This window comes from Oncorhynchus tshawytscha, linkage group LG07 (assembly GCF_018296145.1).
Source record: "Oncorhynchus tshawytscha isolate Ot180627B linkage group LG07, Otsh_v2.0, whole genome shotgun sequence".
NCBI lineage: Eukaryota > Metazoa > Chordata > Actinopteri > Salmoniformes > Salmonidae > Oncorhynchus > Oncorhynchus tshawytscha.
In genome coordinates this window covers 70515247-70538538 of record NC_056435.1, presented here as the reverse complement: position 1 = coordinate 70538538, position 23292 = coordinate 70515247, and the positions used below count along the sequence as shown (strand labels likewise).

The 23292-nt window shown below is 44.5% G+C and overlaps 1 protein-coding gene and 2 long non-coding RNA genes across 5 annotated transcripts in view; all 3 read left to right on the top strand.

Annotated features, from left to right (window-relative positions):
* LOC112255369 (E3 ubiquitin-protein ligase RNF123) overlaps positions 1-10147 on the top strand; it is a 266952-nt gene extending 256805 nt beyond the window's left edge. For both annotated transcript variants that reach the window (XM_042324870.1, XM_042324871.1), the window contains exons 37-38: positions 8278-8363; positions 9626-10147. In XM_042324870.1, coding sequence (XP_042180804.1) covers positions 8278-8363; positions 9626-9728 — 189 coding nt within the window. In that variant the 3' untranslated portion in view covers positions 9729-10147. The remainder of the gene's footprint in view (positions 1-8277; positions 8364-9625) is intronic.
* Positions 10148-10262: 115 nt separating this feature from the next.
* Positions 10263-11533, top strand: LOC121846817. The gene is made up of 2 exons (XR_006083813.1): positions 10263-10612; positions 10665-11533. It is a non-coding gene; the product is annotated as an uncharacterized LOC121846817 (long non-coding RNA).
* Positions 11534-12275: 742 nt separating this feature from the next.
* On the top strand, positions 12276-13769 carry LOC112255545. Of its 2 annotated transcripts, XR_006083812.1 has the most exons (3): positions 12279-12875; positions 12924-12995; positions 13186-13769. It is a non-coding gene; the product is annotated as an uncharacterized LOC112255545 (long non-coding RNA). The 2 variants fall into 2 exon arrangements; XR_006083811.1 differs by having other exon boundaries at positions 12276-12995.
* Positions 13770-23292: the final 9523 nt, after the last annotated feature.

The following is a 23292-nucleotide window of genomic DNA, read 5'->3' as shown; positions in this document are numbered from 1 at the left end:
CAGTATCTGTTGGAGCTAACCTGTTTCAGCTCCCCTCTTACTGTACCTGTTTCAGCTCCCCCTCTTACTGTACCTGTTTCAGCTCCCCTCTTACTGTACCTGTTTCAGCTCCACCTCTAACTGTACCTGTTTCAGCTCCCCATCTTACTGTACCTGTTTCAGCTCCCCCTCTAACTGTACCTGTTTCAGCTCCCCTCTTACTGTACCTGTTTCAGCTCCCCCACTTACTGTACCTGTTTCAGCTCCCCCACTTACTGTACCTGTTTCAGCTCCCCCTTACTGTACCTGTTTCAGCTCCCCCACTTACTGTACCTGTTTCAGCTCCCCCACTTACTGTACCTGTTTCAGCTCCCCCTCCTACTGTACCTGTTTCAGCTCCCCCTCTTACTGTACCTGTTTCAGCTCCCACTTCCCTTCCTCTCCCTTCCCTCCCTTGGATTAGCTAATTACTGAAGGAAGGCGTGCCCATTGAAGAGCCTTAATTGAGGAACGAAAGAGGGAGAGGGGGTGTGTGTGTGGGGGGGGTCTCCAAGCAGGCTGAATAATACTCCCTGTGGCTCCCAAAGTTGTAATCGTTAACATTTATCGTTATCGTTGACCCGAGACCACACACACACACATAGGCAGTCAGCCTGAAAAGCACTGCTTCTACTGCTGCTGTGATCTCTTTCTGTTAAAGCACGACTTCGTTGTGCCTGATCAGCACATTCTGTCTGCGTCCCAAATGTCACTCTGTATTCCCTATTACCGTGCCCTAATTTGGCCAATAGCCCAATGGGACGATTTAGCGCACTAGATTGGGAATAGGGTGCCATTTTTGGGACGTATCCTCTGACTTGACTGGAGAGGAGGAAGGGAGGGAGGAATATCTATCGCATAGAGCCACTCCCAACAAAATTGGATGGGAGGTGTTCTGTTAAGCTACCCCTAAACACACACACCTCTTCACCACTAAGCCCTCTGAATCATATCTCTGCCTCCGCAGCGCATAACTCTAAATTCTATATAGAATATACTACGTGTTATAATCTGCTGTGCTCTGTAGGTGGTTTATTAAAGGAGGAGAGAGAGTAAAAAAAATATTTAAAAAGAGGTGTCCGTAGAAAGGATGAGGGGGTGGAGGAAACCTCTGAACTCCACACGCGGGGGGTCAATAACATTTACATTCTCAAATGCTGAGCCTGTTCAAAGCACCCTGCCTACAAGATGGAACCTTCAAGATGAATGTTACTGTACTCTGTGAATGTTACTGTACTCTGTGAATGTTACTGAACTCTGAGAATGTTACTGTACTCTGTGAATGTTACTGAACTCTGAATGTTACTGTACTCTGTGAATGTTACTGAACTCTGAATGTTACTGAACTGTGAATGTTACTGAACTCTGTGAATGTTATTCTACTGTACTCTGTGAATGTTATTCTACTGTACTCTGTGAATGTTATTCTACTGTACTCTGTGAATGTTATTCTACTGTACTGTGTGAATGTTATTCTACTGTACTCTGTGAATGTTATTCTACTGTACTCTGTGAATGTTATTCTACTGTACTCTGTGAATGTTATTCTACTGTACTGTGTGAATGTTATTCTACTGTACTCTGTGAATGTTATTCTACTGTACTGTACTCTGTACTCTGTGAATGTTATTCTACTGTGTTATTCTACTGTACTGTGTGAATGTTATTCTACTGTACTCTGTGAATGTTATTCTACTGTACTCTGTGAATGTTATTCTACTGTACTGTGTGAATGTTATTCTACTGTACTCTGTGAATGTTATTCTACTGTACTCTGTGAATGTTATTCTACTGTACTCTGTGAATGTTATTCTACTGTACTCTGTGAATGTTATTCTACTGTACTGTGTGAATGTTATTCTACTGTACTCTGTGAATGTTATTCTACTGTACTGTGTGAATGTTATTCTACTGTACTCTGTGAATGTTATTCTACTATACTCTGTGAATGTTATTCTACTGTACTCTGTGAATGTTATTGTACTCTGTGAATGTGTTACTGTGCTCTGAATGTTATTGTACTGTGTGAATGTTACTGAACTCTGTGAATGTTATGGTACTCTGTGAATGTTATTGTACTGTGTGAATGTTACTGTGCTCTGTGAATGTTATTGTACTGTGCTCTGTGAATGTTATTGTACTGTGCTCTGTGAATGTTATTGTACTGTGTGAATGTTACTGTGCTCTGTGAATGTTATTGTACTGTGCTCTGTGAATGTTATTGTACTGTGCTCTGTGAATGTTATTGTACTGTGTGAATGTTACTGTGCTCTGTGAATGTTATTGTACTCTGTGAATGTTATTGTACTGTGCTCTGTGAATGTTATTGTACTGTGCTCTGTGAATGTTATTGTACTCTGTGAATGTTATTGTACTGTGCTCTGTGAATGTTATTGTACTGTGCTCTGAATGTTATTGTACTCTATGAATGTTATTGTACTGTGCGCTGTGAATGTTATTGTACTGTGCTCTGTGAATGTTATTGTACTGTGAATGTTAACTGTTAATGTTATTGTACTGTGCTCTGAATATGTTACTGTAATCTTTACTGGGAATGTTATTGTACTGTGTGAATATGTTATGTATGTTTGGGACACCTGTATCTTTGGGACTGTTCTTTGGGACACCTGTATCTTTGGGACACCTGTATCTTTGGGACACCTGTATCTTTGGGACACCTGTATCTTTGGGACACCTGTATCTTTGGGACACCTGTATCTTTGGGACACCTGTATCTTTGGGACACCTGTATCTTTGGGACACCTGTATCTTTGGGACACCTGTATCTTTGGGACACCTGTATCTTTGGGACACCTGTATCTTTGGGACGCCTGTATCTTTGGGACGCCTGTATCTTTGGGACGCCTGTATCTTTGGGACGCCTGTATCTTTGGGACGCCTGGGTGTATTGATGCACCATCCAAAGTGCATTTAATAACTTAATGTTTTACTTCACTCGAAGGGATATTAAATGTCTGCTTTTAATTTATACTTTTTATTACCCATCTATATCGAATCAAATGTATTTATGAAGCCTTTTTTTTACATCAGCAGATGTCACAAAGTGCCGTACAGAAACCCAGCCTAAAAACCCAAAGTGCAAGCAATGCAGGTGTAGAAGCACAGTGGCTAGGAAAAACTCAGAGGGGTGGCCAGTCCGTTCTGGCTGCGCAGGTGGAGACGATTAGAGTACATGGACATTAAGGCCAGATTGTTATTCAAGATGTTCAAACATTCATAGATGACCAGCAGGGTGAAATAATTATCTGAATGATTGTACAGTAGGTGCCCTCCTTTATGATGCATTGGAAACCAATGCATACATACACTCAAGTAGTATTTGGTAGCATTGCCTTTAAATTGTTTAACTTGGGTCAAACGTTTCGGGTAGCCTTCCACAAGCTTCCCACAATAAGTTGGGTGAATTTTGGCCCAATCCTCCTGACAGAACTAGTGGAACTGAGTCAGGTTTGTAGGCCTCCTTGCTCGCACACGCTTTTTCAGTTCTGCCCACACATTTTCTATAGGATTGAGGTCAGGGCTTTGTGATGGCCATTCCAATACCTTGACTTTGTTGTCCTTAAGCCATTTTGTTTAACTTTGGGTCATTGTCTGTTTGGAAGACCCATTTGCAACCAAGCTTTAACTTCCTGACTGATCATTTCACTTCCTCATGATGCCATGCATTTTGTGAAGTGCACCAGTCCCTCCTGCAGCAAAGCACCCCCACAACATGATGCTGCCACCCCCGTGCTTCACGGTTGGGATGGTGTTCTTCGGCTTGCAAGCCTCCCCCTTTTTCCTCCAAACATAACGATGGTCATTATGACCAAAATTTTTATTTTTGTTTCATCAGACCAGAGGACATTTCTCCTAAAAGTACGATCTTTGTCCCTATGTGCAGTTGCAAACCGTAGTCTGGATTTTTTATGCCTGTTTTGGAGCAGTGGCTTCTTCCTTGCTGGGCAGCCTTTCAGGTTATGTCGATGTAGGACTAGTTTTACTGTGGATATAGATACTTTTGTACCTGTTTCCTCCAGCATCTTCACAAAGTCCTTTGCTGTTGTCCAGGGATTGATTCAACAAAGTATTGACTCTAAGTTGAAGAAACATTGCAACGAGGATCTGATAAGCTCAGTAAGATTGTGACCTGTTGCCACAAGAAAAGGGCAACCATTGAAGAACCAACACCATTGTAAATACAACCTATATTTGTTTCTTTTCCCTTTTGTAATTTAACTGTTTGCATGTTGTTACAACACTGTATATAGACATGACATTTGAAGTGTCTTTCATCTTTTGGAACTTTTGTGAGTGTGATGTTTTCTGTTCCTTTTTGTGTTTGTCACGTTATCTATTTCACTTGCTTTGGCAATGTAAACATTATGTTTCCCATGTCAATCAATCCCCTTAAATTTACATTTAATTGATAGAGAGAGAGAGAATGCCAAGTGTCAATTCTGGAGGAAACCTGGCACCAACCCTACAGTGAAGCATAGTGGTGGCAGTATTATGCTGTGGGGATGTTTTCCAGCAGCAGGGACTAGGAGACTTGTCAGGATCGAGGGAAAGATGAACAGAGCAAAGTACAGAGAGATCCTTGATGAAAACCTGCTGCAGAGCTCTCAGGACCTCAGACTGGGGTGAAGGTTCACCTTCCAAAAGGACAACGACCCTAAGCACAAAGTCAAGACAACGCAGGAGTGGTGTCGAGACAAGACTGAATGTCCTTGAGTGGCCCAGCCAGAGCCCGGACTTGAACCCGATCGAACATCTCTGGAGAGACCTGAAAATAGCTGTGCAGCCACGCTCCCCATCCCACCTGACAGAGCTTGAGAAGATCTGCAGAGAAGAATGGGAGAAACTCCCCAAATATAGATGTGCTAAGCTTGTAGCATCGTACCCAAGAAGACAAGGCTGTAATCGCTGCCAAATACACTTAAATAAAGTACTGAGTAAAGGGTCTGAATACTTATGTATATGTAAAAAAAAAAAAAAAACAATGTTGCAAAAATGTATTGTATTGTTTTAGCTTTGTCTATATGGGGTACATTGTGTGTAGATTGATGAGGGGGAAAATGTAATCAATTTCATTCACACAGTACAATAACATTCACACAGTACAATAATTTTTCAATTATAGGGTATTGTGTGTAGATTTCTTCCATTTTAGAATAAGGCTGTAACCTAACAAAATGTGTGAAAAGTCAAGGGGTCTGAATACTTTCCGAAGGCACTGTGTTTGTTGGTGTTGTCACTGCAGGAGAGTTGGTGTCAAAAAGGGTCTATGTCCAGGTAGCCATTTGATTGGCTATTTAGCAGTCTTGAAGCTTTGGGGTAGAAGCTGTTCAGGTTCCTGTTGGTTCCAGACTTGGTGCACTGGTACTGCTTGCTGTGCGGTAGCAGGGAAAACAGTATATGACTTGGGTGGCTGGAGTCTTTGACAATTTTAAGGCCTTCCTCTGACACCGCCTGGTATAGAGGTCCTGGATGGCAGGGAGCTCAGCCCCAGTGATGTACTGGGCCGTACTCACCTCCCAGTGATGTACTGGGCCGTACTCACCACCCAGTGATGTACTGGGCCGTACTCACCACCCAGTGATGTACTGGGCCGTACTCACCACCCAGTGATGTACTGGGCCGTACTCACCACCCAGTGATGTACTGGGCCGTGCTCAACACCCAGTGTAACGCTTTGCGGTCGGGTGCCTTGCAGTCGCCGTACCAAGCGGTGATGTCATGATGCTCTCAATGGTGCAGCTGGTGAACGTTTATAAGGAACAGTGTGTCGTGACGGAAACTATTAATGCTTGAGTTGGGCTAATCCTCACTAGTTCAGAGTAACGGCACTTCAAATCTTTCACAAATTGAGTCTGGCGTCTCTTTTAGCATATCGGATCTAAAATATAATGAATATGGATCTAAATACAAAGACTTATCGGTCCAGTTCAAGTTCTGGGCACAACTACCTTAGCGCTGTCTGGCACACTGTCAAATAGTGGTTTTCTTTACCCTTTATTTTCTTCAGCCTGGCCTCCCTCTTCCCTCCTCTCCCCTCCCCATCCTCCCTCATAAATAAATCAGGTTATTACGGTCCATAGTAATTATATGGATGTTTATTCCAATATCACCTCAAGCCTTCCTCTATATATATTAGTTTGCTGTAACATTATATAGCCTAGGTATTCCTAGTTATGCAGTGGTGGTAGATTTATTGCCCTTGGTAGTTGTTGCCTTTGGCTAGAAAGTACCTATGTGTGACCATGCTGTTGTTTTCAACATGTCATTTAGATGTACAGTACCAGTCAGAGGTTTGGACACACCTACTCATTCAAGGGTTTTTCTTTTTTTCAAACTATTTTCTGCATTGTACAATAGCAGTGAAGACATCAAAACTTTGAAATGACACATATGGAATCATGTGGTAACCACAAAAAGTGTTAAACACTTCAGAGTAGCCACCCTTTCCCTTGATGACAGCTTTGCACACTCTTGGTGGCCATCTTGAAGCATGTGGGGGCAGCGGACTGGGATAGGGAGAGATTGAATATGTCCGTAAACTCACCAGCCACCCAGTCTGCGCATGCTCTGAGGACGCGGCTAGGGATGCTGTCTGGGACGGCAGCCTTGCGAGAGTTAACACGTTTAAATGTCTTACTCACGTCGGCCACGGAGAACGAGAGGCCACATTCCTTGGTAAAGAGCACTGTATTGTCCTCAAAGGTTTGTCTGAGCTGTTGAATTGCGACTCTACTTTGTAATGACATTTTGGCTGTTTGATTGCCTTACGGAGGGAATAACTACACTGTTTTGTATTCGGCCACATTCCCAGTCACATTTCCGTGGTTAAATGCAGTGGTTCGCCCTTTCAGTTGTGTGCGAATTCTGCCATCTATCCACGGTTCCTGTTAGGGTAGGTTTTAATAGTCACAGTGGGTACAACATCTCCTATACACTTCCTTATAAACTCACTCACCGAATCAGTGTATACATTGATATTCCCAGAGGCTACCCAGAACATATCCCAGTCCGCGGGATCAAAACAATCTTGAAGCGTGGATTCCGATTGGTCAGACCAGTGTTGAATAGTCCTTAGCACGGCTACATCTTTTTGAGTTTCTGCCTATAGGAAGGGAGGAGCAAAATGGAGTTGTGGTCATATATGCCGAAAGGAGAGAGTTGAGAGAGGACCTAGCACTTAGCCCTGAGGGACACCAGTAGAGATGACCTTGTACCTAGCCCTGGGGGACACCAGTAAAGATGACCTTGTACCTAGCCCTGGGGGACACCAGTAGAGATGACAGTACCTAGCCCTGGGGGACACCAGTAGAGAGGACCTAGCACCTAGCCCTGGGGGACACCAGTAGAGAGGACCTAGCACCTTACCCTGAGGGACACCAGTAGAGATGACCTTGTACCTAGCCCTGGGGGACACCAGTAGAGATGACCTTGTACCTAGCCCTGGGGGACACCAGTAGAGATGACATAGCACCTAGCCCTGGGGGACACCAGTAGAGATGACATAGCACCTAGCCCTGGGGGACACCAGTAGAGATGACATAGCACCTAGCCCTGGGGGACACCAGTAGAGGACCTAGCACCTAGCTCTGGGGGACACCAGTAGAGGACCTAGCACCGAGCCCTGGGGGACACCAGTAGAGAGGACCTAGCACCTAGCCCTGGGGGACACCAGTAGAGAGGACCTAGCACCTAGCCCTGGATGACACCAGTAGAGAGGACCTAGCATCTAGCCCTGGGGTTCACCAGTAGAGAGGACCTAGCACCTAGCCCTGAGGGACAACAGTAGAGAGGACCTAGCACTGAGCCCTGGGGGACACCAGTAGAGAGGACCTAGCACCTAGCCCAGGGGGACACCAGTAGAGATGACCTAGTACCTAGCCCTGGGGGACACCACGAGAGCGATCCTAGCACCTAGCCCTGGGGGACACCAATAGAGAACCTAGCACCTAGCCCTGGGGGACACCAATAGAGAACCTAGCACCTAGCCCTGGGGGACACCAGTAGAGAGGACCTAGCACCTAGCCCTGGGGGACACCAGTAGAGAAGGACCTAGCACCTAGCCCTGGGGGACACCAGTAGAGAGGACCTAGTACCTAGCCCTGGGGGACACCAGTAGAGAGAACCTAGCACCTAGCCCTAGGGGACACCAGTAGAGCGGACATAGTACTGTACACTTACAGTACAAAATGTGTAGGCTGTTAGTCTTCTATCTCTATCTAACTGTCACTCTCCCCCCAGCCCACCAGTGAGGAAGACCTGTGTCCTATCTGCTATGCACACTCCATCTCTGCTGTCTTCAAACCCTGTTCTCACAAGTCCTGCAAGTAAGTTACCATCATCAGCCTTGTGTTTTTAAAATATATATTGTCATTTTTTTTGTCTGATCTTTCACCTTTTGACCAACTAGGACTTTATTGTAAAATATAATTTGTTCTCAATGCCTTAGGCCATTTGGCAAAAAATAATAATTTTGGAATAAAATGAATAAAAATTTAAAAATCATCCCCAAAATCATGTCAACAACCATTCATGTCCCCCCTCCCACCATCCATCCAATACGTACACACAGCACTTTCTGCTCTGTTATTTACAGGCATTATCATCATTATCATGTGATGACAGACTTCTCTTCATCTCGAATGCCTCTCATGTCTTCACTTTACTGCGGGGACGTAATGGAATGTATAATGTGAATGGCATGAATGTTTAATTGCTGACATGTCGATAGACCTTCCTGTGACGTGTTCACAGCCGTAGAGCCATCTCGCTATATTAAACCCATTTGACTAGTTGTTCTGAGCTCTGTTCTCCAGCACCGGTTGTATATCTAAACAGATTTTTTTTAAATCCTTATAGTGTATTATGTATTCATTATGTATAGAAATTTAAAATTATATGACACATATATTAATTGCATTATTAAATATTCCCATTGGCTTATGGGTACTGAAAGGAGAGTGTTTACCAAGGGTAGGATTGGCAGGAAAACATTCATATAATTGGTACATAATATATTTCACAACTTAACTTCTGCTACCTTGAGAATCCTGTCACCTTGCATTGATTCATCTATTCGGACGACAGAAAAATATGGATTCTGTCCTTGAGCGTCTGCCACCCCAGATGTGTGTGTGATTGAGAAGTACCAAATATGAGTCTCTGTCCCCCCACAGATAATTTATCACACACACACCACCCTCTCTCTCTCTCGCTCACTCTCTCGCTCTCGCTCTCACACACACACACCCTCTCTCTCTCGCTCTCTCACACACCCTCTCTCTCTCGCTCTCTCACACACCCTCTCTCTCTCGCTCTCACACACTCTCTCGCTCTCTCACACACCCTCTCTCTCTCGCTCTCTCACACCCTCTCTCTCTCGCTCTCTCACACACCCTCTCTCTCGCTCTCTCACACACACCCTCTCTCTCGCTCTCTCTCACACCCTCTCGCTCTCGCTCTCTCTCCGTCTCTCTCTATCACACACACCCTCTCTCTCTCACACACACACACACACATACACACGACTGTAACCTTCTTCTCTGTCTCTCTGTCTGTCTGTGTCTCTCTCTCTGTCTGCCCCCCCCAGAGCGTGTATAAATCAGCACCTGATGAACAACAAGGACTGTTTCTTCTGCAAGGCCACCATCACTGGAGTGGAGGACTACAGCAAGAAGCCTACTGCATCTTAACACCTCACACACACACACACACACACACACACACACACACACACACACACACACACACACACACACGGCTCGGACAACAGAAACCACATTGAACACACACACCTGAGAGACCCCTGGTGCAATCTCTCACAAAGAGCATACAGGTACACACACACACACACACACACACACACACACACTACCACTCACATCATCAAGCACAATTTTCACTCACTTTGCCCCCTGCCAGCTTAGAAACTCCATATTGATCACCAGGCCAGAAAACAGGAACAGTCACTTCTACTCCACAAGCAGTGTTAATCCCACAGCTCCCCAGATAACTCCCATATCTCTCCCCCTCTCTCCCCCTTCACCTGTTAAATGATTCCCATGTCTCTCCCCCTCTCTCCCCCTTCACCTGTTAAATGATTCCCATCTCTCCCCCTCTCTCCCCCTTCACCTGTTAAATGATTCCCATCTCTCCCCCTCTCTCCCCCTTCACCTGTTAAATGAATCCTTCCCCTCTCTCCCCCTTCACCTGTTAAATGATTCTCTTCCCCTCTCTCCCCCTTCACCTGTTAAATGAATCCCATGTCTCTTCCCCTCTCTCCCCCCTTCACCTGTTGAATGATTCCCATGTCTCTCCCCCTGTTACAGGGAACAAAAATGATATAGTGAGTCTTCACTTTCTGGTTCTCCTCAAGGCTCAAAGCCTCTCGATCCACTCAGATATCCAAAACCTAGTGGTTTTCTGTTCAGGTTGCTTGTTATCTCATTACAGGACTTTATCAGCCAATAAAAACACAAATATCTTATAACACAGTTGATGTCCATATTAGAGAAGACAGCTGTAGGATGGATGGGCAACCTCTGATACAGGTGAGGTGTTAGTTTGGACAGGGCAGGTGAGGTGTTAGTTTGGGCAGGACAGGTGAGGTGTTAGTTTGGGCAGGACAGGTGAGGTGTTAGTTTGGGCAGGACAGGTGAGGTGTTAGTTTGGGCAGGACAGGTGAGGTGTTAGTTTGGACAGGACAGGTGAGGTGTTAGTTTGGACAGGACAGGTGAGGTGTTAGGTTTTTTTTTTAGATATGACCTATATATCACAACATCCCAGTGTAACCTTGTCCCTGCCTGGATACAGTAGTACAGTACCTTTAGATATGACCTATATATCACAACATCCCAGTGTAACCTTGTCCCTGTCTGGATACAGTAGTACAGTACCTTTAGATATGACCTATATATAACAACATCCCAGTGTGACCTTGTCCCTGTCTGGATACAGTAGTACAGTACCTTTTTAGATATGACCTATATATCACAACATCCCAGTGTAACCTTGTCCCTGTCTGGATACAGTAGTACAGTACCTTTAGATATGACCTATATATCACAACATCCCAGTGTGACCTTGTCCCTGTCTGGATACAGTAGTACAGTACCTTTTTAGATATGACCTATATATCACAACATCCCAGTGTAACCTTGTCCCTGTCTGGATACAGTAGTACAGTACCTTTAGATATGACCTATATATCACAACATCCCAGTGTAACCTTGTCCCTGTCTGGATACAGTAGTACAGTACCTTTAGATATGACCTATATATCACAACATCCCAGTGTGACCTTGTCCCTGTCTGGATACAGTAGTACAGTACCTTTAGATATGACCTATATATCACAACATCCCAGTGTAACCTTGTCCCTGTCTGGATACAGTAGTACAGTACCTTTAGATATGACCTATATACCACAACATCCCAGTGTAACCTTGTCCCTGCCTGGATACAGTAGTACAGTACCTTTAGATATGACCTATATATCCGTCTGCTTCCCAAATAACACCTTATTCCCTTTATAGTGCACAACTTTACATCAGAGACCTATGAGCCAATTGGGAAGCGGCCTGTGTGTTCTGTCTCACCTGAGGTGTGTGTTTGTTCTGTCTCACCTGAGGTGTGTGTGTGTGTTCTGTCTCACCTGAGGTGTGTGTGTGTGTTCTGTCTCACCTGAGGTGTGTGTGTGTGTTCTGTCTCACCTGAGGTGTGTGTGTGTTCTGTCTCACCTGAGGTGTGTGTGTGTGTGTGTGTTCTGTCTCACCTGAGGTGTGTGTTTGTTCTGTCTCACCTGAGGTGTGTGTGTGTGTTCTGTCTCTCCTGAGGTGTGTGTGTGTTCTGTCTCACCTGAGGTGTGTGTTTGTTCTGTCTCACCTGAGGTGTGTGTGTGTGTGTTCTGTCTCTCCTGAGGTGTGTGTGTTCTGTCTCACCTGAGGTGTGTGTGTGTGTTCTGTCTCACCTGAGGGGTGTGTGTGTGTGTTCTGTCTCACCTGAGGGGTGTGTGTGTGTTCTGTCTCTCCTGAGGTGTGTGTGTGTGTTCTGTCTCACCTGGGGGGTGTGTGTTCTGTCTCACCTGAGGGGTGTGTGTGTGTTCTGTCTCACCTGAGGGGTGTGTGTGTGTTCTGTCTCACCTGAGGTGTTTATTCTCTCACCTGAGGGGGGTGTTCTGTCTCACCTGGGTGTTTATTCTCTCACCTGAGGGGGGGGTGTTCTGTCTCACCTGAGGTGTTTGTGTTCTCTCACCTGAGGGGGGTGGTGTTCTGTCCTTTCTGTCACACCTACCTGTCTGCCACGATCCATTGTAGACACCTGAACATTCGTCTCTATGCCGGGTGTCTTTCAGAAGTCCTCTGGCTACCTTTACACAGGCAGCCCAGTTCTGATCTTTTGCCACCTAATTGATATTTTGCCAATTATTGGGTAAAAGATAAGAACTGGACTGCCAGCGTAAAAGGACATAACGTAATGCCCTACCGCAGTATGACGTGGAGAAAAGTCTACACATCATTGCCTTGCCATTCCACCAAAATACATGGAATGCCCATCGGAGGGACTACGGTCTGGGATGGTTATAGAAGGTCTGGGATGGTTATAGAAGGTCTACAGGGATCTATATGTGATCCGATAGGGTCTAAGTGGATATAAGGTCTGGGATGGTTATAGAAGGTCTACAGGGATCTATATGTGATCCGATAGGGTCTCAGTGGATATAAGGTCTGGGATGGTTATAGAAGGTCTACAGGGATCTATATGTGATCCGATAGGGTCTAAGTGGATATAAGGTCTACAGGGATCTATATGTGATCCGATAGGGTCTAAGTGGATATAAGGTCTACAGGGATCTATATGTGATCCGATAGGGTCTAAGTGGATATAAGGTCTGGGATGGTTATAGAAGGTCTACAGGGATCTATCTATATGTGATCCGATAGGGTCTCAGTAGATATAAGGTCTGGGATGGTTATAGAAGATCTACAGGAATCTATATGTGATCCGATAGGGTCTCAGTGGATATAAGGTCTGGGATGGTTATAGAAGATCTACAGGAATCTATATGTGATCCGATCTCAGTAGATATAAGGTCTGGGATGGTTATAGAAGATCTACAGGAATCTAGTGATCCGTCTCAGTAGATATAAGGTCTGGGATGGTTATAGAAGATCTACAGGAATCTATATGTGATCCGATAGGGTCTCAGTGGATATAAGGTCTGGGATGGTTATAGAAGATCTACAGGAATCTATATGTGATCCGATAGGGTCTCAGTAGATATAAGGTCTGGGATGGTTATAGAAGATCTACAGGAATCTATATGTGATCCGATAGGGTCTCAGTAGATATAAGGTCTGGGATGGTTATAGAAGATCTACAGGAATCTATATGTGATCCGATAGGGTCTCAGTGGATATAAGGTCTGCATGACACTATACACTTGGGACACTTATTAACATGTTTCCATATAATCATATTGGTGTGTGTTATTGTGTAAGTGTGTGTGGTGTGTGTGTCTTAGTGTGTAAGAGGTGCCCCGGTTTAGGCTATACTGCTGTGCTAGCCAAGGGATTTTTAGGTTGTATAAGCAATATTAAATATGGACTGTTGTTTTTTTTGGTGTGTATTTTTGGAAGTGGCAGGGAGGAGGGAACGGAGAGGCGTATTGCTTCTTATTTCTCCCATATATACACATATTGATGATGTAACAGCAGTAAATTATTTATCCTAAAGCGATTGACTACTGTGTTTTTTTGGGGGGGGAAGAAAGGAGAGAGGGGGTGTGATGTATGAGAGACAAAGATATCATTAGTTTTTATGTGATTCCTTTTTTTAACATTTTTAATTCAGTTTAATTTCAGATAGTTTTCGGACCTGTTTTGCTCATTTTTATTAACACTGAACAAAAATATAAATGCAAAATGTAAAAGTGTTGGTTCCAAGAGTTGAAATAAAAGATCTCTGAAGTTTTCCATTCGCAAAAAAAAAAGCTTTTTTCTCTCAAATGTCGTGCACATATGTGTTTTTTTATCCCTGTTAGTGAGCATTTCTCCTTTTTATTTTATTTAACCTTTATTTAACTAGGCAAGTCAGTTAAGAACACATTCTTATTTACAATGACAGCCTACCTGGGAACAGTGGGTTAACTGCCTTGTTCAGGGGGGAGAACGACAGATTTTTACCTTGTCAGCTCGGGGATTCGATCTAGCAACCTTTCGGTTACAGGCCCAGCGCTCTAACCTCTCGACTGCTTGCCACCCCCTTTGCCAAGATAATCCATCCACCTGACAGATCTATCAAGAAGCTGATTAAACAGCATGGTCGGTCATTCATTACAAAGGTGCACCTTGTGCTGGGGGACAGTAAAAACCCACTCTAAAATATGCGGTTTAGTCATGACACAATGCCACCGATGTCTGAATTTGAGGGAGCGTGCAATTAGCTGACTGCAGAAAGGTCAAATATACACTGGAGTTGCTTACAAAGACAAAACATTGTATGTTCCTATGTGGTCTTTGACTTAAATTGGCTTAAATCTACGGCAAGACTTGAAAATGTCTAGCCATGATCAACAATCAACTTGACCGAGAATAATGGGCAAATATTGTACAATCCAGATGTGCAAAACTCTGATTTATCTCATTTACGTAGGTATTCACACCCTGAGTCAATAGTTTGTATCAGCACTTTAGCTGCGATTACAGCCATCTGCCTTTTTGGACATTTCTGTGTTTCATTTTCAATACATTTGCACACAAAAAAAATGGTTAAACATGTTTTAATTTTGTCATCATGTGGTAATAGTGTGTAGATGGGGGAGGAAAACTAATCTATTTCATCATTCATTCATTTCAACCAAATGTGGAATCAGTCAAAATGGTATGCATACTTCTGAAGGCACTGTAGATCATTCACTCTGGCCTGAACTGGAATATAAAGTGATCAGATTACACACACACACGGGATAATCTGAGTGCTGGAGAAATAGTCTGCCTTCAGACATTAGCGAGCTCTCTACTCCTCTAGCTCTGTATCCATGGAGGATTGTACTGAACTCGGGGAAACAACTCAGGCATGAGAGGGGAAGGAGGAAACTTCCGGAACACATGTTTGAACACCTATGTCTGATTACTGTGCATTGTGGGAACATTACTCTTAATGCATTTCTGCAACATTATTGTTCTTGAATCCATAAACCTGATGATTAAACTAAGTTTCAGTGCTGATCATTAAATGCCCTCCACTGGGGATTAACTTCAGTAACACCTAACCTACAGCCTGCTGTTATAATATATGATACAGGTATAATACATGACGATACAGGTATAATACACGATACAGGTATAATACACGATGATACAGGTATAATACATGATACAGGTATAATACACGATGATACAGGTATAATACATGATACAGGTATAATACACGATGATACAGGTATAATACATGACGATACAGGTATAATACATGATACAGGTATAATACATGACGATACAGGTATAATACACGATGATACAGGTATAATACACGATGATACAGGTATAATACATGATACAGGTATAATACATGATACAGGTATAATACATGATACAGGTATAATACAGGTATACATACGATGATACAGGTATAATACATGATACAGGTATAATACACGACATACAGGTATAATACACGATGATACAGGTATAATACATGATACAGGTATAATACACGATGATACAGGTATAATACATGTTGATACAGGTATAATACATGATACAGGTATAATACATGATGATACAGGTATAATACACGACGATACAGGTATAATACATGATACAGGTATAATACACGATGATACAGGTATAATACACGATGATACAGGTATAATACATGATGATACAGGTATAATACACGATGATACAGGTATAATACATGATGATACAGGTATAATACACGATGATACAGGTATAATACATGATACAGGTATAATACATGATGATACAGGTATAATACCACACAAAGACATGGGGGGAACAGAGGGTTAAATACACAACACATAATGAGGAAAATGAGAACCAGGTGTGTGGGAAAACGAGACAAAACAAATGGAAAATGAAAAATGGATCAGTGACGGCTAGCAGACCGGCGACGTCGACCCATCGAACACCGCCCAAACGAGGAGAGGCCTCGACTTCGGAAGAAGTCCCCGAGCTGACAAGGTAAAAATCTGTCGTTCTGCCCCTGAGCAGGGCAGTTAACCCACTGTTCCCCTGAACAAGGCAGTTAACCCACTGTTCCCCTGAACAAGGCAGTTAACCCACTGTTCCCCTGAACAAGGCAGTTAACCCACTGTTCCCCTGAGCAAGGCAGTTAACCCACTGTTCCCCTGAGCAAGGCAGTTAACCCACTGTTCCCTGAACAAGGCAGTTAACCTACTGTTCCCCTGAACAAGGCAGTTAACCCACTGTTCCCCTGAGCAAGGCAGTTAACCCACTGTTCCCTGAACAAGGCAGTTAACCCACTGTTCCCCTGAACAAGGCAGTTAACCCACTGTTCCCCTGAACAAGGCAGTTAACCCACTGTTCCCTGAGCAAGGCAGTTAACCCACTGTTCCCCTGAACAAGGCAGTTAACCCACTGTTCCCCTGAACAAGGCAGTTAACCCACTGTTCCCCTGAACAAGGCAGTTAACCCACTGTTCCCTGAGCAAGGCAGTTAACCCACTGTTCCCCTGAGCAAGGCAGTTAACCCACTGTTCCCCTGAACAAGGCAGTTAACCCACTGTTCCCTGAACAAGGCAGTTAACCCACTGTTCCCCTGAACAAGGCAGTTAACCCACTGTTCCCCTGAGCAAGGCAGTTAACCCACTGTTCCCCTGAACAAGGCAGTTAACCCACTGTTCCCCTGAACAAGGCAGTTAACCCACTGTTCCCCTGAACAAGGCAGTTAACCCACTGTTCCCCTGAACAAGGCAGTTAACCCACTGTTCCCTGAACAAGGCAGTTAACCCACTGTTCCCCTGAACAAGGCAGTTAACCCACTGTTCCCCTGAACAAGGCAGTTAACCCACTGTTCCCTGAACAAGGCAGTTAACCCACTGTTCCCCTGAGCAAGGCAGTTAACCCACTGTTCCCCTGAGCAAGGCAGTTAACCCACTGTTCCCCTGAACAAGGCAGTTAACCCACTGTTCCCCTGAACAAGGCAGTTAACCCACTGTTCCCCTGAACAAGGCAGTTAACCCACTGTTCCCCTGAGCAAGGCAGTTAACCCACTGTTCCCCTGAGCAAGGCAGTTCCCCTGAACAAGGCAGTTAACCCACTGTTCTCCTGAACAAAGCAGTTAACCCACTGTTCCCTGAGCAAGTCAGAACACTGTTCCCTGAACAAGTTAACCCACTGTTCCCCTGAACAAGGCAGTTAACCCACTGTTCCCCTGAACCCCACTGTTCCCTGAACAAGGCAGTTAACCCACTGTTCCCTGAACAAGGCAGTTAACCCACTGTTCCCTGAGCAAGGCAGTTAACCCACTGTTCCCCTGAACAGGCAGTTAACCCACTGTTCCCCTGAACAAGGCAGTTAACCCACTGTTCCCCTGAACAAGGCAGTTAACCCACTGTTCCCCTGAACAAGGCAGTTAACCCACTGTTCCCCTGAACAAGGCAGTTAACCCACTGTTCCCTGAACAAGGCAGTTAACCCACTGTTCCCTGAACAAGGCAGTTAACCCACTGTTCCCTGAACAAGGCAGTTAACCCACTGTTCCCTGAACAAGGCAGTTAACCCACTGTTCCCTGAACAGGCAGTTAACCCACTGTTCCCCTGAACAGGCAGTTAACCCACTGTTCCCCTGAACAAGGCAGTTAACCCACTGTTCCCCTGAACAAGGCAGTTAACCCACTGTTCCTAGGCCGTCATTGTAAATAAGAATTTGTTCTTAACTGACATGCCTAGTTAATTAAATAAAAAATAAAAACATGATACAATTATCATACGGCTACTCTTCCTGGGGTCCAGCAACATTAAGGCAGTTAATATACAATTTAAAATATTACATGACATTACATTCCCAATAGATTTCACAAAATATTAAGTGTGTTCCCTCAGGCCACGACTCTACTACCACATATCTACAATACATAATCCATATGTACGTGTGTGTGGAGTGTGTGTGTTATCATGTGTATGTGTATATTCATGTGTATGTTCCCTGTGTATTACTTCACAGTTACTCACAGTCAGAATGTGTGTCTGTGCCTGTTTGTCTCTTCACAGTCCCCGCTGTTCCATAAGGTGTATTCTTATCGGTTTAAAAAATAATAATCTGATTCTACTGCTTCATCAGTTATCAGATGTGGAATAGAGTTCCATGTAGTCATGGCTCTATGTAGTACTGTGGAATATGGGTCTATGTAGTACTGTGGAATAGAGTTCCATGTAGTCATGGCTCTATGTAGTACTGTGGAATAGAGTTCCATGTAGTCATGGCTCTATGTAGTACTGTGGAATAGAGTTCCATGTAGTCATGGCTCTATGTAGTACTGTGGAATAGAGTTCCATGTAGTCATGGCTCTATGTAGTACTGTACACCTCCCTATAGTCTGTTCTGGACTTGGGGAATGTGAAGAGACCTCTGGTGACATGTCTTGTGGGGTATGAATTGGTGTCTGAGCTGTGTGTTAATAGTTTAAACAGACCTCTGGTGGCATGTCTTGTGGGGTATGAATGGGTGTCTGAGCTGTGTGCTAGTAGTTTAAACAGACAGCTCTGGTTCAACATGTCAATACATCTCAGAAAAACAAGTAGTGATGAAGTCAATCTCTCCTCTACTTTGAGCCAGGAGAGATTGACATGCATATTATTAATGTTAGCTCTCCGTGTATATTTAAGGGCTAGCCGTGCTGCCCTGTTCTGTGCCAGTTGTAATTTTCTTAAGTCCCTCTTTGTGGCACCTGACCACACGACTGGACAGTAGTCCAGGTGTGACAAAACTAGGGCCTGTAGGACCTGCCCTGTTGATAGTGGTGTTAAGGCAGAGCATCACTTTATTATAGACAGACTTCTTCCCATCTTAGCTACTGTTGCATCACCATGTTTTGACCATGACAGTTTACAATGCAGGGTTACTCCAAGCAGTTTAGTCACGTCAACTTGCAAAATTTTCACATTATTCATTACAGGATTTATTTGAGGTTTATAGTTTAGTGAATGATTTGTCCCAAAATACAATGTTTTTAGTTTTTTAAATATGAGTAAATAATAAAAACGTATTCCTTGCCACCCATTCTGAAACTAACTGCAGCTCTTTGTTAAGTGTTGAACTGATTTCACTCGCAGTAGCAGCTGACGTGTCAACTTGCCAACATTATGAACAGGAATACGACTTTCCCGAAGCGGATCCTCTGTTTGGACCACCACCCTAGACAATGGATTGGATCCCAGTAGGTGACCCAAAACAACGGCACCGCAGAAGGGGCAGACGGTGCGGTCATCTGGTCAGGCTCCATAGACGGGCACATCGCTCACAGCTCCCGAGTATAGTACTCGCCAATGTCCAGTCTCTTGACAACAACATAGATGAAATTTGAGAGAGACATCAGAGATGGTAACATTCTCTGTTTCACAGAAACAAGGCTCAATCGGGGAATGTTGTCAGAGTCGGTACAGCCACCCGGTTTCTTCACGCATCGCGCCAACAGAAACAAACATCTCTCTGGTAAGAAGAAGGGCGGGGGTGCCTTATGATTAACGAGTCGTGGTGTGATCATAACAACATACAGGAACTCAAGTCCTTTTGTTCACCTGACCTAGAATCCCTTACAATGAAATGGCGACCGCATTATCTACCAATGTCTTCGATCACGTGGACTGGGACTGTTCCGGATAGCCTTAGACCATTGATGTATATGCTGAAACTGTGGATTAATGGCAGCATTCGTGCAAAACTGTAAGCGTGAACCACTGCTTTTAATCATGGCAAGGTGACCGGAAATGACAGAATACGCACAGTGTAGCTAATCCCTCTGCAAGGCAATCAAACAAGCTAAGCGTGAGTATAGAGACAAAGTAGAGTCACAATTCAACGGCTCAGACACGTATGTGGCAGGGTCTACAGTCAATCACGGATTACAAAAAGAAAACCAGCCCCATCGCGGACCGATGTCTTGCTCCCAGACAAACTAAACAACTTCTTTGCTCGCTTTGAGAACAATACAGTGCCACTGACACAGCCCACTACCAAAACATGCGGACTCTCCTTCACTGTAGCCGAGGTGAGTAAAACATTTAAACGTGTTAACCCTCTCAAGGCTGCAGGCCCAGACGGCATCCCCAGCCGCGTCCTCACTGCATGCGCAGACCAGCTGGCTGGTGTGTTTACGGACATATTCAATCAATCCCTATCCCAGTCTGCTGTTCCCACATACTTCAAGAGGGCCACCATTGTTCCTGTTCCCAAGAAAGCTAAGGTAACTGAGCTAAATGACTACCGCCCCGTAGCACTCACTTCTGTCATCATGAAGTGCTTTGAGAGACAAGTCAAGGATCACATCACCTCCACCCTACCTGACAGACTAGGCCCACTCCAATTCGCTTACCCCGCCCCAATAGATCCACAGACAACGCAATCACACTGCCCTAACCCATCTGGACAAGAGGAATACCTATGTAAGAATGCTGTTAATCGAGTACAGCTCAGCATTTAACACAATAGTGCCCTCCAGACTCGTCATTAAGGTCTCGACCCTGTGCAACTGGGTCCTGGACTTTCTGACGGGCCGCCCCCAGATGGTGAGGGTAGGAAACAACATCTCCACCCCGCTGATCCTCAACACTGGGGCCCCACAAGGGGTCGTTCTTGTTACCAACAACGATGAGATGGCCCACAGGGAGGAGGTGAGGGTCCTCGGAGTGTGGTGTCAGGAAAATAATCTCTCACTCAACGTCAACAAAACAAAGGAGATGATCGTGGACTTCAGAAAACAGCGGAGGGATCACCCGCTTATCCACATTGTAGGGACAGTAGTGGAAAAGGTGGAAAGTTTTAAGTTCCTCAGTGTACACATCACGGCCAAACTGAAATGGTCCAGCCACACAGACAAGGTGGTGAAGAAGGCGCAACAAGAAACAAGAAGGCGCCACAAGAAATTTGGCTTGTCACCAAAAACACTCACAAACTTTTACAGATATACAATTGAGAGCATCCTGTTGGGCTGTATCACCGCCTGGTACGGCAACTGCTCCGCCAACAACCGCAAGGCTCTCCAGAGGGTAGTGAGGTCTGCACAACGCATCACTGGGGGCAAACTACCTGCCCTCCAGGACACCTACACCACCCAATGTCACAGGAAGGCCATAAAGATCATCAAGGACAACAACCACCCGAGCCACTGCCTGTTCACCCCGCTATCATCCAGAAGGCGAGGTCAGGACAGGTGCATCAAAGGTGGGACAGAGAGACTGAAAAATAGCTTCTATCTCAAGGCCGTCTGTTAAACAGACTGTTAAACAGCCATCACTAACATTGAGTGGCTGCTGCCAACATACTGACTCACATCTTGAGCCACTTTAATAATTAAAAATGGATGTAATAAATGTATCACTAGTCACTTTAAACAATGCCACTTTATATAATGTTTACATACCCTACATTACTCATCACCATCTACTGCATCTTGACTATGCCGTTCGGCCATCACTCATCCATATATTTATATGTACATGTTCTTATTAATTCCTTTACACTTGTGTGTATAAAGTAATTGTTGTGAAATTGTTAGATTACTTGTTAGAAATTACTGCATGGTCGGAACTAGAAGCACAAGCATTTCACTACACTCACATTTTATCTTTATTTAACTAGGCAAGTCAGTTAAGAACAAATTCTTATTAACAATGACAACCTAGGAACAGTGGGTTTTTAAAAATATTTTTTTATTTCACCTTTATTTAACCAGGTAGGCTAGTTGAGAACAAGTTCTCATTTGCAACTGCGACCTGGCCAAGATAAAGCATAGCAGTGTGAGCAGACAACACAGAGTTACACATGGAATAAACAATTAACAAGTCAATAACACAGTAGAAAACAAAGGGGGGAGTCTATATACAATGTGTGCAAAAGGCATGAGGAGGTAGGCGAATAATTACAATTTTGCAGATTAACACTGGAGTGATAAATGATCAGATGGTCATGTACAGGTAGAGATATTGGTGTGCAAAAGAGCAGAAAAGTAAATAAATAAAAACAGTATGGGGATGAGGTAGGTGAAAATGGGTGGGCTATTTACCAATAGACTATGTACAGCTGCAGCGATCGGTTAGCTGCTCAGATAGCTGATGTTTGAAGTTGGTGAGGGAGATAAAAGTCTCCAACTTCAGTGATTTTTGCAATTCGTTCCAGTCACAGGCAGCAGAGTACTGGAACGAAAGGCGGCCAAATGAGGTGTTGGCTTTAGGGATGATCAGTGAGATACACCTGCTGGAGCGCGTGCTACGGATGGGTGTTGCCATCGTGACCAGTGAACTGAGATAAGGTGGAGCTTTACCTAGCATGGACTTGTAGATGACCTGGAGCCAGTGGGTCTGGCGACGAATATGTAACGAGGGCCAGCCGACTAGAGCATACAGGTCGCAGTGGTGGGTGGTATAAGGTGCTTTAGTGACAAAACGGATGGCACTGTGATAGACTGCATCCAGTTTGCTGAGTAGAGTGTTGGAAGCCATTTTGTAGATGACATCGTCGAGGATCGGTAGGATAGTCAGTTTTACTAGGGTAAGCTTGGCGGCGTGAGTGAAGGAGGCTTTGTTGCGGAATAGAAAGCCGACTCTTGATTTGATTTTCGATTGGAGATGTTTGATATGAGTCTGGAAGGAGAGTTTGCAGTCTAGCCAGACACATAGGTACTTATAGATGTCCACATATTCAAGGTCGGAACCATCCAGGGTGGTGATGCTAGTCGGGCATGCGGGTGCAGGCAGCGATCGGTTGAAAAGCAGGCATTTGGTTTTACTAGCGTTTAAGAGCAGTTGGAGGCCACGGAAGGAGTGTTGTATGGCATTGAAGCTTGTTTGGAGGTTAGATAGCACAGTGTCCAATGACGGGCCGAAAGTATATAGAATGGTGTCGTCTGCGTAGAGGTGGATCAGGGAATCGCCCGCAGCAAGAGCAACATCATTGATATATACAGAGAAAAGAGTCGTCCCGAGAATTGAACCCTGTGGCACCCCCATAGAGACTGCCAGAGAACCGGACAGCATGCCCTCCGATTTGACACACTG